General features: G+C 40.3%; 1 protein-coding gene across 1 annotated transcript; it reads left to right on the forward strand.

Moving 5' to 3' along the window:
* The first annotated feature begins 1,240 nt into the window (after positions 1-1,240).
* Positions 1,241-17,145, forward strand: LOC111972103 (nuclear factor interleukin-3-regulated protein-like). The gene is made up of 2 exons (XM_023998957.2): positions 1,241-1,445; positions 14,865-17,145. The coding sequence occupies exon 2, from the start codon at positions 14,971-14,973 to the stop codon at positions 15,808-15,810; it is 840 nt and encodes a 279-aa protein (XP_023854725.1). The 5' UTR covers positions 1,241-1,445; positions 14,865-14,970; the 3' UTR covers positions 15,811-17,145.
* Positions 17,146-18,071: the final 926 nt, after the last annotated feature.

Consider the following 18,071-nt stretch of genomic DNA (forward strand, 5'->3'; position numbering starts at 1 on the left):
CAAGGCAAAGGGTGGCTACTTTAAAGAATCTCAAATATAAAATATATTTTAATTTGTTTACAACTTTTTTCGTTACTACATGATTCCATATGGGTTATTTCATAGTTTTGATGTCTATAAAGAAAAACCCTTGAATAAGTAGGCGTGTCCGAACTTTTGACTGGTACTGTATAACTACTATAACTACAACTATAACTAATCATTTTGTAGACAGTAACTACAAAACCAGTATAGTAACAGTTATAATAACAAAACAAGATCACATTAGAGAATCAATTGGGCAACTCATGAACCCTTGAAGCATGGTCCTCAGACCAGCACTATTCTACATGTAAAAGGTTATTAGACCTCCAGCAGAGGATACTGCAGTACAGCACTCTGAACACTGCACAACATGGCAGAAAAATGCAACACCTGTTTCTATGATAAGCCACTAGATGGAGTACTTTACTACCAGACACAGAATCTCAGTCATGACATGCTTGGTCAATAAAGTATTGTTTGTCAAAATCTTCCGAATCCTAAAGGTTAATCCCAAAAATATTTGATGTAAAATTGTATGAAGTAATTATTAACTAGTTATTAACAAACTAGAAAGCTTGTGACAGTTGTGAACAAATGTAGCCTAACTGTTGATGCTGGAGAATTAAAAAGTGTGGTGACACACTAGGTCTATGATGTTTTGCCATTGCACTGGAATTTCCCAATTGGATCTTGATTTCAAATTTGCAACACAATATTTTATAATAAAGAAATAGAACGTTTTCAGAGATTCCACTTTCCAGTGTTTAACCTAGTGGATAAAGAAGTACTGTATGTCATTCCTAACATGACAAAAGGACAGACATTTTTATTGAACATTTGTGGGAAACTTGAGGTCATATGAGGGTCTTTATGCATCTTAAAGTAAATTGCTTTATCACCGCATAGAATACATAGTGATGGTTAAGGGCTAGAAAGAGAGAAACAAATATTTGATGTTTCTGGGAAGGACACGGTAAGCCAGATATCATCAGATCTAAAGCCTGACCCTTCCAGGCTCTCTCTGATCAAACACATCTCCCAGATGATAACATGCGTAAGCCTCGAACTTTACACTGAGGGGGACTGAGGGGGACTGAGGGGGATACAGACACACAGAACACAAGAGATGGGCTAGGCTCGATGGTGCAGGGGTGGAAAGACAAACAGGCAGACAGACTTAATGCACTAAGAGTGAGAAAACAAAAGGTTGTGACATGTCACACATAGTATTGGTGGTCATAGCCACATTACTGTAGGTGAACTTCAGTTGAGTTACAGTGGAAGGATGATTATACAGTTCTGTAAGTTGCCGTCTGTTTCTCACAGAAACGCAATGGGTGGGCGGTGGCACTTTGAGTGAGGTCATTGTCATGTTGCATCAGTGGTGGACTCACTGGAATATAGTTGTCTGGCAGCAGAAGGTAAGATCCTGTGTTCATTTTCACCTAATTTTCACCCAACTAAATTAAAGTTCCCTTCACATATGACGTATACAGCAACAGAGAGAGTGAGGTAAATATCAAGGAGTTGATTGGGTACAATATGTCATTTTTTAGAGTCATGCTCTGCCGTCTGATCTAACTCTCAAGTCTCAGCTTGCAGCAGTCATCAGAGAATATTACTACACTCTTGAATTCGTAACTAATATTTTCAGACTTGAAAAGTTAGTCTTGATGTACAGTATTCTGGTTTTCAGATTTTTGGAGTGTGTTATCATAGCAAGTCTATTTTAGATATGGTATCTCAGATCTGGGTATATTTTAAATGAGGTGACTTCCCCATTCAAAAAAGATCACACATTTTATAAAATGTTGACACTGGATAGGAGCTAGTTTTTTAAACAAATTAACATCTTTCTTTAACTTATTTAGAATACATTTGTACAACATACAAAAGCCAATACAATAATGCTATTTATTGCATATGTGTTGCATAAGTGTAAACTAGGAGAAATGTGAAATGTAGTCAGGTAGTGTAGGACCTGTAAGACCTTTCTACATTTACATAGTAAAAGTGATTACAGCAATGACAAATGTTTTTAATTGACCGATTATTGTTCTATAAATCAAATCAAATCAAATTTTATTTGTCACATACACATGGTTAACAGATGTTAATGCAAGTGTAGCGAAATGCTTGTGCTTCTAGTTCCGACAATGCAGTAATAACCAACGAGTAATCTAACCTAACAATTCCACAACTACTACCTTATACACACAAGTGTAAAGGGAAAATAATATGTACATAAAGATATATGAATGAGTGATGGTACAGAAGGCATAGGCAAGATGCAGTAGATGGTATAGAGTACAGTATATACATATGAGATGAGTAATGTAGGGTATATAAACATAAAGTGGCGTAGTTTAAAGTGGCTAGTGATACATGTATTACATAAAGATGGCAAGATATATATAAGAGGGTGAAAATGTATAATTGTAAAAAAAGAGATATCAGACGGATATTATCTTCTATTTTATTCCCTGTTGAAAATGGTATAAACTTTGTAGAGTTAAAGGCTTAGTTACTTCTCCCTACATACTGTATAAAGCTTGTAGAAGGTAGAACAACCAGAAAATTCATAATGGAACTCGTTGTTGTTGTTCTTCTTCTTCTGGTGACGAGCTAATAAATAAGAGTCAATTAAAGTGTTATTAATAAAAAAGTACTTTTCTTATAGACACATACAATGCAAGAAAGATCCTAACTGATTTGATATGTTATTTTTTGAAGAATATATGCGTTAACTGAAAAGCATGCTTGTAATGAAGGCAATATTCCATGGAGAATTTAAGAGGTACTGGATATTTTCTATCATTGCCACCGTGACAGTTCGCTGAAAACATAAACAGCAAAAGTCAGGAGGTTAACCAATGGTTTCCTATTAGGAACCAGGGAGAGAGACTCAAGTACTTCACAAAGCAAGGAAGGAAACAACAACAGACCAACGGGTGCTGTGACTGCTGCTGTAAAAACAGATAGGTGTCAAAAGAAGAAGTTTGAGAGTTTCTTACTAAAAAGCAGGGTCTATAATAAGCATGTCAATAAGAAACAGGTGCAGAACTCTAGCATTGAGGTTCTCGTCTCTGGAGAGGACTGTTCAGGAAGCTGAGCAACTCTCTCTGCTGCAGTCCTGTGCTGTCAAGCTTCCCTAATCGCTAACGCTGTACACAGCATCACTGCTCTCCTCTTGCTAGTTCTCAGCCCTTGACCCCTGACAAATGTCCTCCAACTTACTGTTCCCTTACAAAAAAGATTGAGGTTTTGAAACTGCAGTAAAACTGCAGTTATACTGCACTTTAACTGCAGTTACACTGCAAACTTACTGCAGTAAAAAAAATGGTTATTAAGGAAGCAGTATTTTCAGTATACTGCTGTTATGTTGCACTCTGACTGCAATCTTTTTACGGAAGGGTTGGGGCAAGTTTTTCCAGTTTGTACCCATTTAGGCCACTCTGCCATCCAGACACAGAGCTGCTCTACATCCAGCACCTCTAGCACCAGGCTGTAAATATGTAGCACCGCTTGAAATACTGTGCAACAGTACAGCAGCAATGTCAATGAGGCTTAAAATGGTCTGGATGTGTATTGTACACCCCATAAACAGATTGGTTGCTTCTAGTTATCAATTGATGAAGATGTGCATTAAGAAATTATTATGGCCTGCAATTATTCTAGCTTCTCATACAACAATGTAAAGAGAAGGTACAACTGCAAGGGAAATGTTGAGAAGTCCAGCTATATCTGGTGTAGGGGAGTGGGTAGACTATATATAGGTATTTTGACCTCTAAACGCGTGTACTCTCCACCACAAGGCAGAGCACTAATCTCTGTCTCTCATCTCAGTCTTTGGGTAAATGTTTATGTCCTTTGCTCTGACTGCCACTTCAAATAGTAAGTATCAGCAACGCGCAACAACGTCGGTCTACTGTGATCTACATGAATAGTAAAATTCTCAGAGTTGTATTTTCTGGGGTTCTCGTACATGCAACATTTCCATTTTTAAACTCCTTTTCAATATTGTTAGCTTTCATAATATTTAATTGTTGTTGTGAAATTGCTTCAGACAAAGATCTACATAATAAATCTAATAGGACAGACAGTGAAACTTCTCGCAAAGGATTCATAAAAACGAGAACATGCAGGATATTTCACTATAAGTTGAGGTAAAAAGCTATAATAGTTATGTTTATGCACTTTATACAGCACTGGTTCGTGTGCGAAATCCTGTGCGAAAACGTATTTTGCAGTGCATCTATGAAGTGTTAAGTACAGCGGTCAACAAGAGGTGTAATATCTGATTGTACATTTTGCCTGGTAAGAAGCAGTAATGTTGCCTAATGGTGTCACGACTTCCACCGAAGTCGGCTCCTCTCCTTATTCGTTCGGCGTTCGGCAGTCGACATCACCGGCTTTCTAGCCATCGCCGCTCCATTTTTCATGTATCCATTTGTTTTGTCTTGTTCCCTGCACACCTGGTTTTCATTCCCCAATCAATCTACATGTATTTATTCCTCTGTTCCCCATCATTGTTTGTGTTACGTGTGTTTTGTTGACGCGCCAGACTGGCTTGTTTTTTCCGTGTTATTTTTTCACAAAGATGTTTATTGTTAAACATAATTCTTGTGACTGTTTTGCGCGTTTTGCACTTTTGCCTAAATAAAGTGTGCGCCTGTTCACAAATCTCTGCTCTTCTGCACCTGACTTCGCTACCAGTACGCACACATCTGACAAATGGAGACAATAAAGAGAGCGTGTCCCATGTGTGCATGTGCAGTTAAAAAGACTCAATATACTCATCATATTAATTAGCCAAAGGCTGAAACCTTGGTCAAAGGCAATAGGGCTCTCACTATACCAGTATCACAATACTATTATACTTGACTTTCCATGACAAAAAAGTAAAACACAAAGAAGACTTAACTCTTTAAAAACCTGCTTTTTGTTAAATAGTGTGTGCTATAGTTAGGAAAACTTGCAAATTTGACTCTGAATGACAACATAAGGCTGTTTGTATGTTTTCAATATTACAATGATTTTCCCCAAGAAATGTAGTCCGCTTCATAATAATAATAATTATCATGTTTGGTTTGCGTGCCATGATACTTCTGAGTATCATGATACTGGTATCTTGGCAACCCTAAAAGGGAGTGAGGTGGGAACATCCCTCAGACCCATGGTTATTAACAAATCATTGTTATTTTTATCTCTCAGAGCAAAATGTTTACCTTCATAGACATGACAACCTTTGGGGAATTTTGTACAACACAGACGTGTGGCTGCCAGTGTGATTATAGCAGTTTAGAATGGACACACTGTATTACCTACAGTTGTGATTGTGATCAGACATTTGATCAAAGGTATGATGAGTAAGTGGTCTCACCCAAGGGCACAGTCATTGCTGGTATGTTTACAACATTTTAAATCTGAGAGAGTAAATATCCAAATCGGTAGCTTACTTCCTTTTACACTGACATTTTACTGAGCTTCGTCCCAGGGTACAGTGAGAGCAGAGCAGCACAAGCCATACTAAGTTGAATACATGCCTTTCCCTCAAGGCCTCATATCTCCAAATCGTATGACTTACACTAAGCTCAAATGACATAATTGCTGGTCTCATGTTACATAACTGGCAAATAAATGTAGTTTAAATCTCTAGTGTATTTTTGTCTATTTCACAAGCTATCTTGTTTGCAACACACCACTGTAGGACCTTACCTTGTCCCTGATAACCTTGTCTATAACCTTGTCCCTGATAACCTTGTCTATAACCCTGTCTATAACCCTGTCTATAACCCTGTCTATAACCTTGTCTATAACCCTGTCTATAACCCTGTCTATAACCCTGTCTATAACCTTGTCTATAACCCTGTCTATAACCCTGTCTATGACCTTGTCCCTGCTAACCTTGTCTATAACCTTGTCTATAACCCTGTCTATAACCCTGTCTATAACCTTGTCTATAACCCTGTCTATAACCCTGTCTATAACCCTGTCTATAACCCTGTCTATGACCTTGTCCCTGCTAACCTTGTCTATAACGTTGTCTATGACCTTGTCCCTGCTAACCTTGTCTATAACCTTGTCCCTGCTAACCTTGTCTATAACCTTGTCTATAACCTAAACTTTCCTGACGAGTCTTGACTGTTGCTTTACTATATCCATATAATTTTCCTCCTCATAATGCCATCTTTCTTGTGAAGTGCACCATCCCTCCTGCACTGCAAGGCACACCCCACAACATGATGTGGCACACCCGTGCTTCACGTTGGGATGGTGTTCTCTGGCCTGCAAGCCTCCCTTTCCTCCAACATAACGATGTCAATGGACACCAAACAGTTTCATTTTTGTTCATCAGACACAGAGACAATTTCTTCAAAATAGATCTTGTCCCCATGTGCAGTTGCAACCGTAGCTCGGCTTTTGAGCAGTTTTGGAGCAGTGCTTCTTCTTGCGAGGCGCCTTCAGTATGTCGTTATAGACAGGACTCTTTTACTGTGATATAAGATACTTTGTACCTGTTTCCCTCCCTCACTCTCACAAGGTTCTTTGCTGTTGTCTGGATTGATTCGGGACTTTCGCACCAAAGTAGATCGTCATCATCTCTAGGAACAGAACGGCGTTCTCCTCCTGAGCGGTTGATGGGCTGTGTCCGTCCCATGATGTTTATACTTGCAACTATTAGTTTATACAGATGCAGTGGTACCTTCAGCGCGTTTGGAAATTACTCCCAAGGATGAACCAGACTTGTGGAGTCCAACTAATTCTGAGTCTTGGCCTGATTTCTTTTGATTTCCTCATGATGTCGAAGCAAAGAGGCACTGAGTTTGAAGTAGGCCTTGAAATACACCCACAGGTACACCTCAATTGCCTCAAATATGTCAATTAGCCTATCAGAAGCTCTAAAGCCGTGACAGTCATTTCTGGAATTTCCCAAGCTGTGTAAAGGCACAGTCAACTTAGTGTATGTAAAACTTCTGACCCACTGAATTGTGATTCTAGTGAATATAAGTGAAATAAAAATGTCGTAAACATTTGTTGGAAAAATGACTTGTGTCATACACACAGATGTCCTACCGCACTTGCCAAACTCATAAGTTAGAAATTTGTGGAGTGGTTGAAAAACGTGGAGTGGTTTGAAAAAGCCAACCTAAAGTTTATGTAAAACTCTGACTTCAACTGTATGCCTCAGAACAACGGTCTTCAAAGTGCGGTCGGTGGACAGGTAGCCTACTATAATGTTTCTTAACCCTGGGCAACATAGGGCCTGGGAGGCTCCCCAGGGGACATTGGTATCCGAGTACTGTCTCACCAACAATTGTCAATTTTACATAAGCACGTGAATTTAAGCTTTAATACAATACGTTTCTCCTCTGCCTCATGGCAAAATGTGAAGATATGCCCGAAATAAGCTTGTAAAACTGCAAAAATCTCTCTAAACGATGCCAAGCAAGCCGGGCCTTTAAAAATGTTCTTTCCCCAGGCTCGAGACTTGGTTTGTCCAGCCATGCACTGCATGATGTCATACGGTGAAACTCTTTGTAGACTTTTTTTATCTCACTCAAGATGTTCTGACTAGAGGGGTCCCTGAAGAATTAGCTTGAAAAACAATCATTTAAAAAATTATATTTGATTTCATCTCATTTTTGAACTTGAGGGCCCTCACACCCATGCTACAGTGTGGGAACACATCACTCATTCAATATGATATATGGTTGTAGAATAATAGTGAGGACATTAAAACTATGAATTAGCGACATATGGAATCATGTAGTAACCAAGCAAGTGTTAAATAAATCCAAAATATTTCTAATCTTTAAGATTCATCAAAGAAGCCTTGATTGGACAGCTTTGCGCACACTGCTTGGGCGTTCTCTCAACCAGCTACACCTGAAGTGCTTTTCCCAACGAGCTGAAGGAGTTAAACACATATGCTGAGCCACTTGGCTTGTTACATGCGGTCCAACTCACCCAAACCATCTGAATTGGGTTGAGGTCATGATTGTGGAGGCCAGGTCATCTGATGACAGCACTCCATCACTCTTGCTTCTTGGTAAACAGCCCTTACACAGCCTGGAGGTTGTGGGTCATTGTCCTGTTGAAAACAAATTTATAGTTAGACAGCGCAACCAGGTGGGATGGCGAATCACGGCAGAATGCTGTGTAGCTCTATGCTGGTTAAGTGGTCCTTGAATTCTAAATAAATCACTGACAATCACACAAAGAACCCCACACCATCACACCTCCTCCTCCATCTCACGGTGGGACTACTCGTGCAGAGATCACCATTCACCTATTCTGCGTCTCAGAAAGATGCAGTAGTTGGAACCAAAAATCTCAAAATTTGGACTTACTCAAGACCAAAGGACAGATTCCCACAGGTCTATTGTCCAACGTGTGTTCTTGGCCCAAACAAGTCTCTCCCCATTATTGGTGTCCTTATGTGTGATTTCTTTGCAGCAATCGACCATGAAGGCCTGATTCACGTAGTTCCTCTGAACAGTTGATGTGGAGATGTGTCTGTTACTTGAAACTCTGTAAGCAATTATTTGGGCTGTAATTTCGAGTGCTGTCAAAGTGGCTGTGAAGTTTTTTTTGCGACTGCACTTAGAAGAAACTCAAAGTTCTGACATTTCCGCATTGACTGACCTCATTCTTAATGTAATGATGGACTGTCGTTCTCTTGTGCTATATTGAGCTGTTCTGGCCAAATATGGACTTCGATTTTTTGATTAAAAATGTCTGCTTTCCCACGACATGCATTGAATTAATGTCTAACTTTCCTGCAATGTGCAATAGTTGTCATATAACGAGAATCTCCAGTGTGAGGGGTAAGGGATTAACCAACCCACCAACCAAAAAGAGCACCCAGTTTCGATGATGCTTCACACCACAGAAAAACACAATAATTGAACGGTAAAATTCCTATAAGGCTAAGCTAAATTCAAATAGGGCTATCTTCTGTATACTACCACCTTGTCACAACACAAACTGATTTGGCTCAACGCATTAAGAAGGAAAGAAATTCCACAAATGAACTCTTAACAACCCAACCTGTTAATTGAAATGCATTCAGAAGCTGGTTGAGAGAATGCCAAGATGTGTGCAAACTGTCATCAAGGCAAAGGGTGGCGTACTTTAAAGAATCTAAATTAAAATATATTTTAATTTGTTTACAACTTTTTTCGTTACTACATGATTCCATATGGGTTATTTCTAGTTTTGATGTCTATAAAGAAAAACCCTTGAATGAAGTAGGGCTGTCCGAACTTGACTGGTACTGTATAAACTACTATAACTACAATATAACTAATCATTTGTAGACAGTAACTCACAAAACAGTAAAGTAACAGTTATAATAACAAAACAAGATCACATGAGAGAATCAATTGGGCAACTCAATGAACCTTGAAGCAATGGTCCTCAACCAGCACTTCTACATGAAAGTTATTACCTCCAGCAGAGGATACTGCAGTACAGGCACTCATGAACACTGCACACATGGCAGAAAAATGCAAACACCTGTATCTAATGATACCCACTAGAGAGTACTTACTACGCAGACACAGAATCTCACATGACATGCTGTTTGCCCCAAAAATAAAGTATTTTTCAAATCTTCCGAATCCTAAACGGTTAATTCCCAAAAATATTTGATGTAAAATTGTATGAAGTAATTATTAACTAGTTATTAACCAAACTAGAAAGCTTGTGACAGTTGTGAACAAATGTAGCCTAACTGTTGATGCTGGAGAATTAAAAAGTGTGGTGAACACTAGGTCTATGATGTTTGCCATTGCACTGCGAATTCCCCCAATTGGATCTGATTTCAAATTTGCAACACAATATTTTATAATAAAGAAATAGAACGTTTTCTAGAGATTCCACTTTCCAGTGACCTAGTGGATAAAAGAACTGTATGTCATCCTAACATGACAAAAGGACAGACATTTTTATTGAACATTTGGGGAAACTTGAGTCATATGAGGGTCTTTATCATCTTAAAGTAAATTGCTTTATCACCCGGCATAGAATACAGTAGTGAGTGTTAAGGCTAGAAAGAGAGAAACAAATATTTGATGTTTCTGGAAGACACGGTAGCCAGATATCATCAGATCTAAAGCCTGACCCTTCAGGCTCTCTCGATCAAACACATCTCCCAGTGATAACATGCGAAGCCTCGAACTTACACTTGAGGGGACTGAGGGACCTGAGGGGGATACAGACACACGAGAACACAAGATGGCAAGGCTCGATGGTGCAGGGGTGGAAAGCACAACAGGCAGACAAGACTTAATGCACTAAGAGTGAGAAAACAAAAGGTGGACATGTTCACAGCATAGTATTGGTGTCATAGCCACATTACTGTAGGTGAACTCAGTTGAGTTACAGTGGAAGGATGATTATACATCTGTAAGTTGCCGTTGTTTCTCACAGAAACGCAATGGGTGGGGCGGTGGCACTTTGAGAGGTCATGTTTCATGTTGCATCAGTGGTGACTCACTGGAATATAGTTTGTCTGGCAGCAGAAGGTAAGATCCTGTGTTCATTTTCACCTAATTTTCACCACCAAAATTAAAGTCCCCACATATACGTATACAGCAACAGAGAAGTGAGGTAAATATCAGGATTGATTGGGACAATAGTCATTTTTTAGAGTCATGCCTCTGCCGTCTGATCTAACTCTCAAGTCTCAGCTTGCAGCGTCATCAGAGAATATTACTACACTCTTTGAATGTCGTACTAATATTCAGACTTGAAAAGTTAGTCTCTGATGTACAGTATTCTGGTTTTCAGATTTTTTGGAGTGTGTTATCATAGCAGTCTATTTTAGATATGGTATCTTCAGATCGCTGGGTATATGTGTAAATGAGGTAACTTCCCCATATCAAAAAGATCACACATTTTAAAAATGTTGACACTGGATAGGAGCTAGTTTTTTTAACAACAAAATTAACATCTTCTCTTAACTTATTTAGAATATTTGTACAACATACAAAAGCCAATACAATAATGCTTATTTATTGCATATGTGTTGCATAAGTGTAAACTAGGAGAAATGTGAAATGTAGTCAGGTAGTGGTAGGACCTGTAAGACCTTTCTACATTTACATAGTAAAATGATACAGCAATGACAATGTTTTTAATTGACCGATTATTGTTCTATAAATCAAATCAAATCACAATATTTATTTGTCACATACACAGGTTAAACAGATGTTAATGCAAAGTGTAGCGAAAGCTTGTGCTTCTAGTTCCGACAATGCAGTAAATAACCAACGAGTAATCAACCTAACAATTCCACAACTACTACCTTATACACACAAGTGTTAAGGGAAATATACGTAAAAAATATGAATGGATGATGGTACAGAAGGCATAGGCAAGATGCAGTAGATGGTATAGAGTACAGTATATACATATGAGATGAGTAATGTAGGCGTAATAAACATAAAGTGGCGTAGTTTAAAGTGCTAGTGATACAAGTATACATAAGATGGCAAGATAATATAAGAGGGTGAAAAATGTATAATTTGTAAAAAAAAGAATATCAGACGATATCTTCTAATTTATTCCCTGAAAATGGTATAAAACTTGTAAGAGTTAAAGGCTTATTACTTCTCCCTACAACTGTTATAAAGCTTTAAAGGTAGACCAACCAGAAAATTCATAATGGAACTCGTTGTTGTTGTTCTTCTTCTTCTGGTGACGAAGCTACATAAATAAAGTCAATTAAACTTATTATATATAAAAAAGTACTTTTCTTAATAGACACATACAATGCAAAAGATCCTAATGATTTGATATGTTATTTTTGAAGAATATATGCGTTAAACTGAAAAAGCATCTTGTAATGAAGGCATATTTCCATGGAGAATTAAGAGGTACTGGATTTTTCTACATTGCCCGTGACAGTTCGCTGAAAACATAAACAGCAAAAGTCAGGACGGTTAACCAATGGTTCCTATTAGGAACCAGGAGAGAGACTCAAGTATCCACAAAGCAAGGAAGGAAACAACAACAGACCAACGGTGCTGTGACTGGGCTGCTGTAAAACAGATAGGTGTCAAAGAAGAAGTTTGACGAGTTTCTTACTAAAAAGCAGGGTCTATAATAAGCATGTCAATAAGAAACAGGTGCAAACTCTAGCATTGAGGTTCTCGTCTCTGGAGAGGACTGTTCAGGACCTGAAGCAACTCTCTCTGCTGCAGTCCTGTGCTGTCAAGCTTCCCTAATCGCTAAAACGCTGTACAACAGCATCACTGCTCTCCTCTTGCTAGTTCTCAGCCCTTGACCCCTGACAACTTCTCCAACTTACTTGTCCCTTACAAAAAAGATTGAGTTTTGAAAACTGCAGTAAAACTGCAGTTATACTGCACTTTACTGCAGTTACACTGCAAACTTACGCAGATAAAAAAAATGTGTTAAAGGAAGCAGTATTTTCAGTATAGCTGTTAGTTGCACCTGACTGCAATCTTTTTACGGAAGGGTTGGGGCAAGTTTTCCAGTTTTTACCCATTTAGGCCACTCTGCCATCCAGACACAGAGCGCTCTACATCCAGCACCTCTAAGCACCAGGCTGTAAATATGTAGCACCGCTGAAATAGCGTGCAACAGTACTCGCAGCAGCAAGTCATGAGGCTTTAAAAAAGGTGGATGTGTATTGTACACTCTCAAATAAACGAGATGGTTGCTCTAGTTATCCAGTCGGAAGTTTATATACACCTTAGCCACATACATTTAAACTCAGTTTTTCACAATTCCTGACATTTAATCCTAGTACAAATTCCCTGTCTTAGGTCAGTTAGGATCACCACTTTATTTTAAGAATGTGAAATGTCAGAATAATAGTAGAGATAATGATTTATTTCAGAATTGATTTCTTTCATCACATGCCCAGTGGGTCAGAAGTTTGCATACACTCAATTAGTATTTGGTAGCATTGCCTTTAAATGGTTAAACTTGGGTCAAGCGTTTCGGGTAGCCTTCCACAAGCTTCCCACAATAAATTGGGTGAATTTTGGCCCATTCCTCCTGACAGAACTGGTGTAACTGAGTCAGGTTTGTAGGCCTCCTTGTCCGCACACGCTTTTTCAGTTCTGCCCACACATTTTCTATAGGATTGAGGTCAGAGTTTTGTGATGGCCACTCCAATACCTTGACTTTGTTGTCCTTAAGCCATTTTGCCACAACTTTGGAAGTATGCTTGGGGTCATTGTCCATTTAGAAGACACATTTGCGACCAAGCTTTAACTTCCTGACTGATGTCTTGAGATGTTGCTTCAATATATCCACATCATTTGACTTCCTCATGATGCCATCTATTTTGTGAAGTGCCCCAGTCCCTCCTGCAGCAAAGCACCCCCACAACATGATGTTGCCACCCACGTGCTTCACAGTTGGGATGGTGTTCTTCGGCTTGCAAGCCTCCCCTTTTTCCTCCAAACGTAACGATGATCATTATGGACAAACAGTTCTATTTTTGTTTCATCAGACCAGAGAACATTTCTCCAAAAAATACGATTTTTGTCCCCATGTGCAGTTGCAACCGTCGTCTGGCTTTTTTATGGTGGTTTTGGAGCAGTGGCTTCTTCCTACAAATAAGCATGTAATGGTTCAGGAGAGCCTTTTATTAGGGTTGTATTAGGGTTTCTATTTTTCAGCACAGCTTGTGCTGTGGCTAGGGCCCATGCACCTAACCTCTTATCTCATACAGAGGGGATAGAAGATGAAAGGGAGGTAGAGGATATGGAGCCTGAGATGAGCACCCCTTCACAGTAGCTGCTTGTGAAGGGGTGGGCAAGTCAGTGCACCATCAAAAAAAAGAAGACTGTGTGAGAGAGAGAGAGAGAGAGAGAGAGAGAGAGAGAGAGAGAGAGAGAGAGAAGAGAGAGAGAGAGAGAGAGAGAGAGAGAGAGAGAGAGAGAGAGAGAGAGAGAGAGAGAGAGAGAGAGAGAGAGAGAGAGAGAGAGAGAGAGAGAGAGAGAGAGAGAGAGAGAAGAGAGAGAGAGAGAGAAGAGAGAGAGAGAGAGAGAGAGAAGAGAGAGAGAGAGAGAGAGAGAGAGAGAGAGAGTAGGAGAAGAGAGAGAGAGAGAGAGAAAAAAAAAGAGTGTGAGAGAGGGAGAGAGCAGAATTGTGAAACCAAAACTTTCCTAGTTTCTAAAACGAGCCTGATCTGCATCAAGCAGATTGAGTGTGATCGTAACTCTCAACCACTTGACTTGCCTGTTCTGTCAACCGAAATAGTGGTAGTAAAAAAGTAATAGTAATCTAGGAAAACAATATGAGTTTATTAGTCAAGTTGAAGGAAGAGACAGGTCCAGAGATGTTCCTGTGTCAAATCTAGAAGTTGGTTGTGTGATTGACATAAAAGCTGGCACAGCAAAGACTAGACTATATATACTTATATATACGTATACTATATCATACCAACTCTCCAACATGAGCATTTTAACGTGCAGGCCATGCATACTGTCTGGTCTCTGTGTATACGAGATGAATCACACGTTAAATGTACACGTCTTTCAGACATTAAGAGCAAAACGTGTTACATTATTTTAGTCACATTTGAGGGGATGGCTACACCTCAGACAACTCCTCCTCTCTGCCCTTCCACCATATACACCACTGCTTTATTCAGCCTGTATATCCGGTTAGACAGTGGGATATGAGTGTGTTTGTGGCTCTACAACACCATGTCATTCAAAGATTTCAATGCTCAAACACAGAAATTAATAAATGTTCTGATCTGTGACCCAGACTGTATAGCAGAAATGTGTAAATGTATAGCCTAATCATAGGATTTTGCAAATAACTAATAATAAACCTTCCCTTCACAGGTGAAATCCTAGACAGCTACCTGACAGAAGTGCACGAGAACTTACTTATCCTCCTTTTATCTGCCCAACCAAGAAATAGCCATCCTACTTTCTATACTGAGGCCAGATGGAGCCCATGTCAGTATCTCCAAATGGGAGCACGGAGACAGTGGAGGATGGTCATACAGCCTCCCTAGAGGGGGCGCTGACACCCAAGGGCCTGAGGCGCAAGAGAGAGTTCATTCCAGAGGAGAAGAAGGACGTCACCTACTGGGAGAAGCGTCGCAAGAACAACGAGGCGGCCAAGCGCTCCAGGGAGAAGAGGAGGGTAAACGATTATGTGCTGGAGAGCCGCCTGGCGGCCATGAACAAAGAGAACGCCCGGTTGAACACAGAACTGCTGGCCCTCAAACTTCACTTTGGCCTGGTGAGCCCTGTGGGCTATGCTGCCCACCAGAACAGCCTGCTACGGCTCCACCATGCCCATACCCACAGCCCTCATTCTCCGCCACCCAGCAGCCCAACCCAGCACCTGGACAAGGACGTCTACTGGGGTAGGAGGCCCAGCTACAGAGACCCCTCTACTTTGCCAAATTACCACCACCTACCCCCTGTCCTGACTGGACAACTTGCTCCTGGCATGATCAATCCACATGCTCTACCAACTAGAAGGGCCTATCCATACTTCTTAGAAATTCCTGGTGTTGTCCACCCTGCAAACTCATCCTCCCTTCTCCTGCCCCCGCTACTCCCCTCTCCCCTATTGTCCTGGCCGGGCGTTTCCCTGCTGAGGCCCACCCCTAGGAGAGGGGGTTCAGATGAGGAGGGGGAACAGCAGGTCCCAGCAGCCTCCTCCAGTGCTGCATTACCGCACAAGCTGAGGCTGAAGGCCCTCAGAGCTCCTACTGTCCACAGGGATGTCAGAGACAGGGCCTCCCCCCCGCTCCCGCTCTATGTATCTGACTGACTGACCACATGGCACAGAGCAGACCAACCACAGCACTGAGAACATGAAGGATCCATGCTCTTAGCGCTGTAACATTGACACCAAATTTACAGTAAAGGACTATGTCCAACTTAAAACAGACATTTGTCTTTTGATTGATTTTCTGAAAGTTGTTGCTTCTCAGGTTTTGCTTCTTTACTGCCCACGTTAACTGGATTAAATACAATGTAATATACTTTACTGGAAAGCATGCTGAACCAGCTGGACTTTGGGATGAAGCTATGTTTGATAGTACTGAGGGACTCCGGGGGGGTGGATGGAATTGATCTTTTTTTTTTTTTATCGAATTAAGTGTTTACGTTGCTGTGTGGGTAATGTTTAGGTTTTGTTGGTTGGCTGGCTGGCTGGCTGGCAGAGCAAGATAGCACTGTGGTTCAGTGCCTCTCTAGAGTGAGGAGCAGGGCCGTAGCTACACATGAGGACGCCGAGCTCCAGACCGCTGTCATTTAAAAATATATATATAAATAATAATACATTTAAAAAATCTGTCGGGGTCTCAACTTACTGTTGTGTTAGAATAGTACAACATACAAGGTGCAATTTCAAAACCTTGTTGCAGCAGTTTTCCTCTTGGTATATGTCACTCACTGACAGTCACTCAATTAACCCACGTCAGTTAAATATTTTTAGATTGGTCAATTAGCCTAGTTAGTCTAGCCAGCTATCTAAACTTGTAGTAATCATGGCCGAATTACCAATCGGAAACGCAAGTTGCCCTGACCTCCACAGAGCCCCTATTGATTTTGTTAGTCACTCTCACTCAGATATCATATTAACCTGGCAAAAGTCATGGCAAAATGTGTAGAATTGCAGGAAATTGGCTGTAAAACTGAAGAAAAAATGTGTTCTGTAAAGCAAACTTAATTGTTTACCTTTGTTAATAAAATACTTTTCTGCTAACAGATCCCTGATGTATTAAATGATATTTTTACTCCCGGTGCTGAGTTAGTGTGTAGCGGCTAATTGTATAGCTAATAGCTATGTGTTTTCAGAGAGACTGAGGTGGGTGAAGCTACAGCAACCAATGTGATAAATGCTGGGGTAATTTATGCTTGTTTTTGCTGTTCTCAAGACTGCACTAAAATTCAGACCCTGGCAACAACCCTGGTGAGGAGTGTGTTTTTGGGTTGTGGTTACAGACATATTATTTTTGTCTGCTCTGCCTGCCAGCATTTCAAATGTACTTCATAAACTTTGAGGTGGAGAGATGGGCCATCTGTGACATGTTTTCTAAGGGATAGGTCAAAATTTACTGGTTGGTCCAAAATAGGTGAGGGTTGACAAACTTTTTTTTAAGCTTTGGGGAGGGTTGTGTGGTTTTTTGGGGAGCAAAGGGGAGGGGAGTGTGTTTTTTTCCCTTGGTTTTCATTCGCTCTTCTGCTCGTATTTTCCAAATAAACAATGGCCTGACTTACTTTTGATATTATCCTATTAAAGTTTAGACAGGCTTGTGAATGTTTGGTATGGTGTGGCTATTATTATCAAGCTATTGCTACTGCAGGCCTATGATATGAAGGCAGTGTGCCACGGCACTCCAACTGACTCCGACAGTTGAACTTGAGGTGAGGAAGACTGTATCAGGCCTTTCAGAGTTACTCCTATAATCTAACAATATAATGCTTACATTTATACAAAATATTTGGATTGAAAATGAACGAATAATCCTCCTTCATTATGGCTACATGTATATCTGTATAGCAGACACAGTAGTCATCAAACATAAAGAAATGCATGTTTGTGTCGTAGCATACCACGGGCCTATCTCTATCTCTCTAGGTGTCACGGCTGTCTTCGTCCTCCTCATCTGACGAGGAGAGGCGAGAAGGATCGGAGGACCAATACGCAGCGAGGTAAGTGTTCGTCATTATTTAATGAAAGAAACTGAACACTACAAAAACAACAAAGTGACAACCGTGACGCTAAATAACAATAGTGCTGACACAAACACTACACATAGACAATCACCCACAAACCCCAACAGAAAACAGGCTACCTAAATATGGTTCCCAATCAGAGACAATGAATGACAGCTGCCTCTGATTGAGAACCATATCAGGCCAAACGAGAAAACCCCACATAGAAACAGACAACATAGATAATACCCACCCAACTCACGTCCTGACCAACTAAATAAAGACTAAACAAAGGAAATAAGGTCAGAAACGTGACACTAGGGTTATGACTAAGCTTCTCTTACTTTATATTGGCTGTACCAGTCAAAA

This window comes from Salvelinus sp. IW2-2015, linkage group LG13 (assembly GCF_002910315.2).
Source record: "Salvelinus sp. IW2-2015 linkage group LG13, ASM291031v2, whole genome shotgun sequence".
Taxonomy (NCBI): Eukaryota; Metazoa; Chordata; class Actinopteri; order Salmoniformes; family Salmonidae; genus Salvelinus; species Salvelinus sp. IW2-2015.

Bases quoted from the DNA above. Each gene is read 5' to 3' on its own strand.
- LOC111972103 (XM_023998957.2), top strand. From the start codon at position 14,971: ATGGAGCCCATGTCAGTATCTCCAAATGGGAGCACGGAGACAGTGGAG.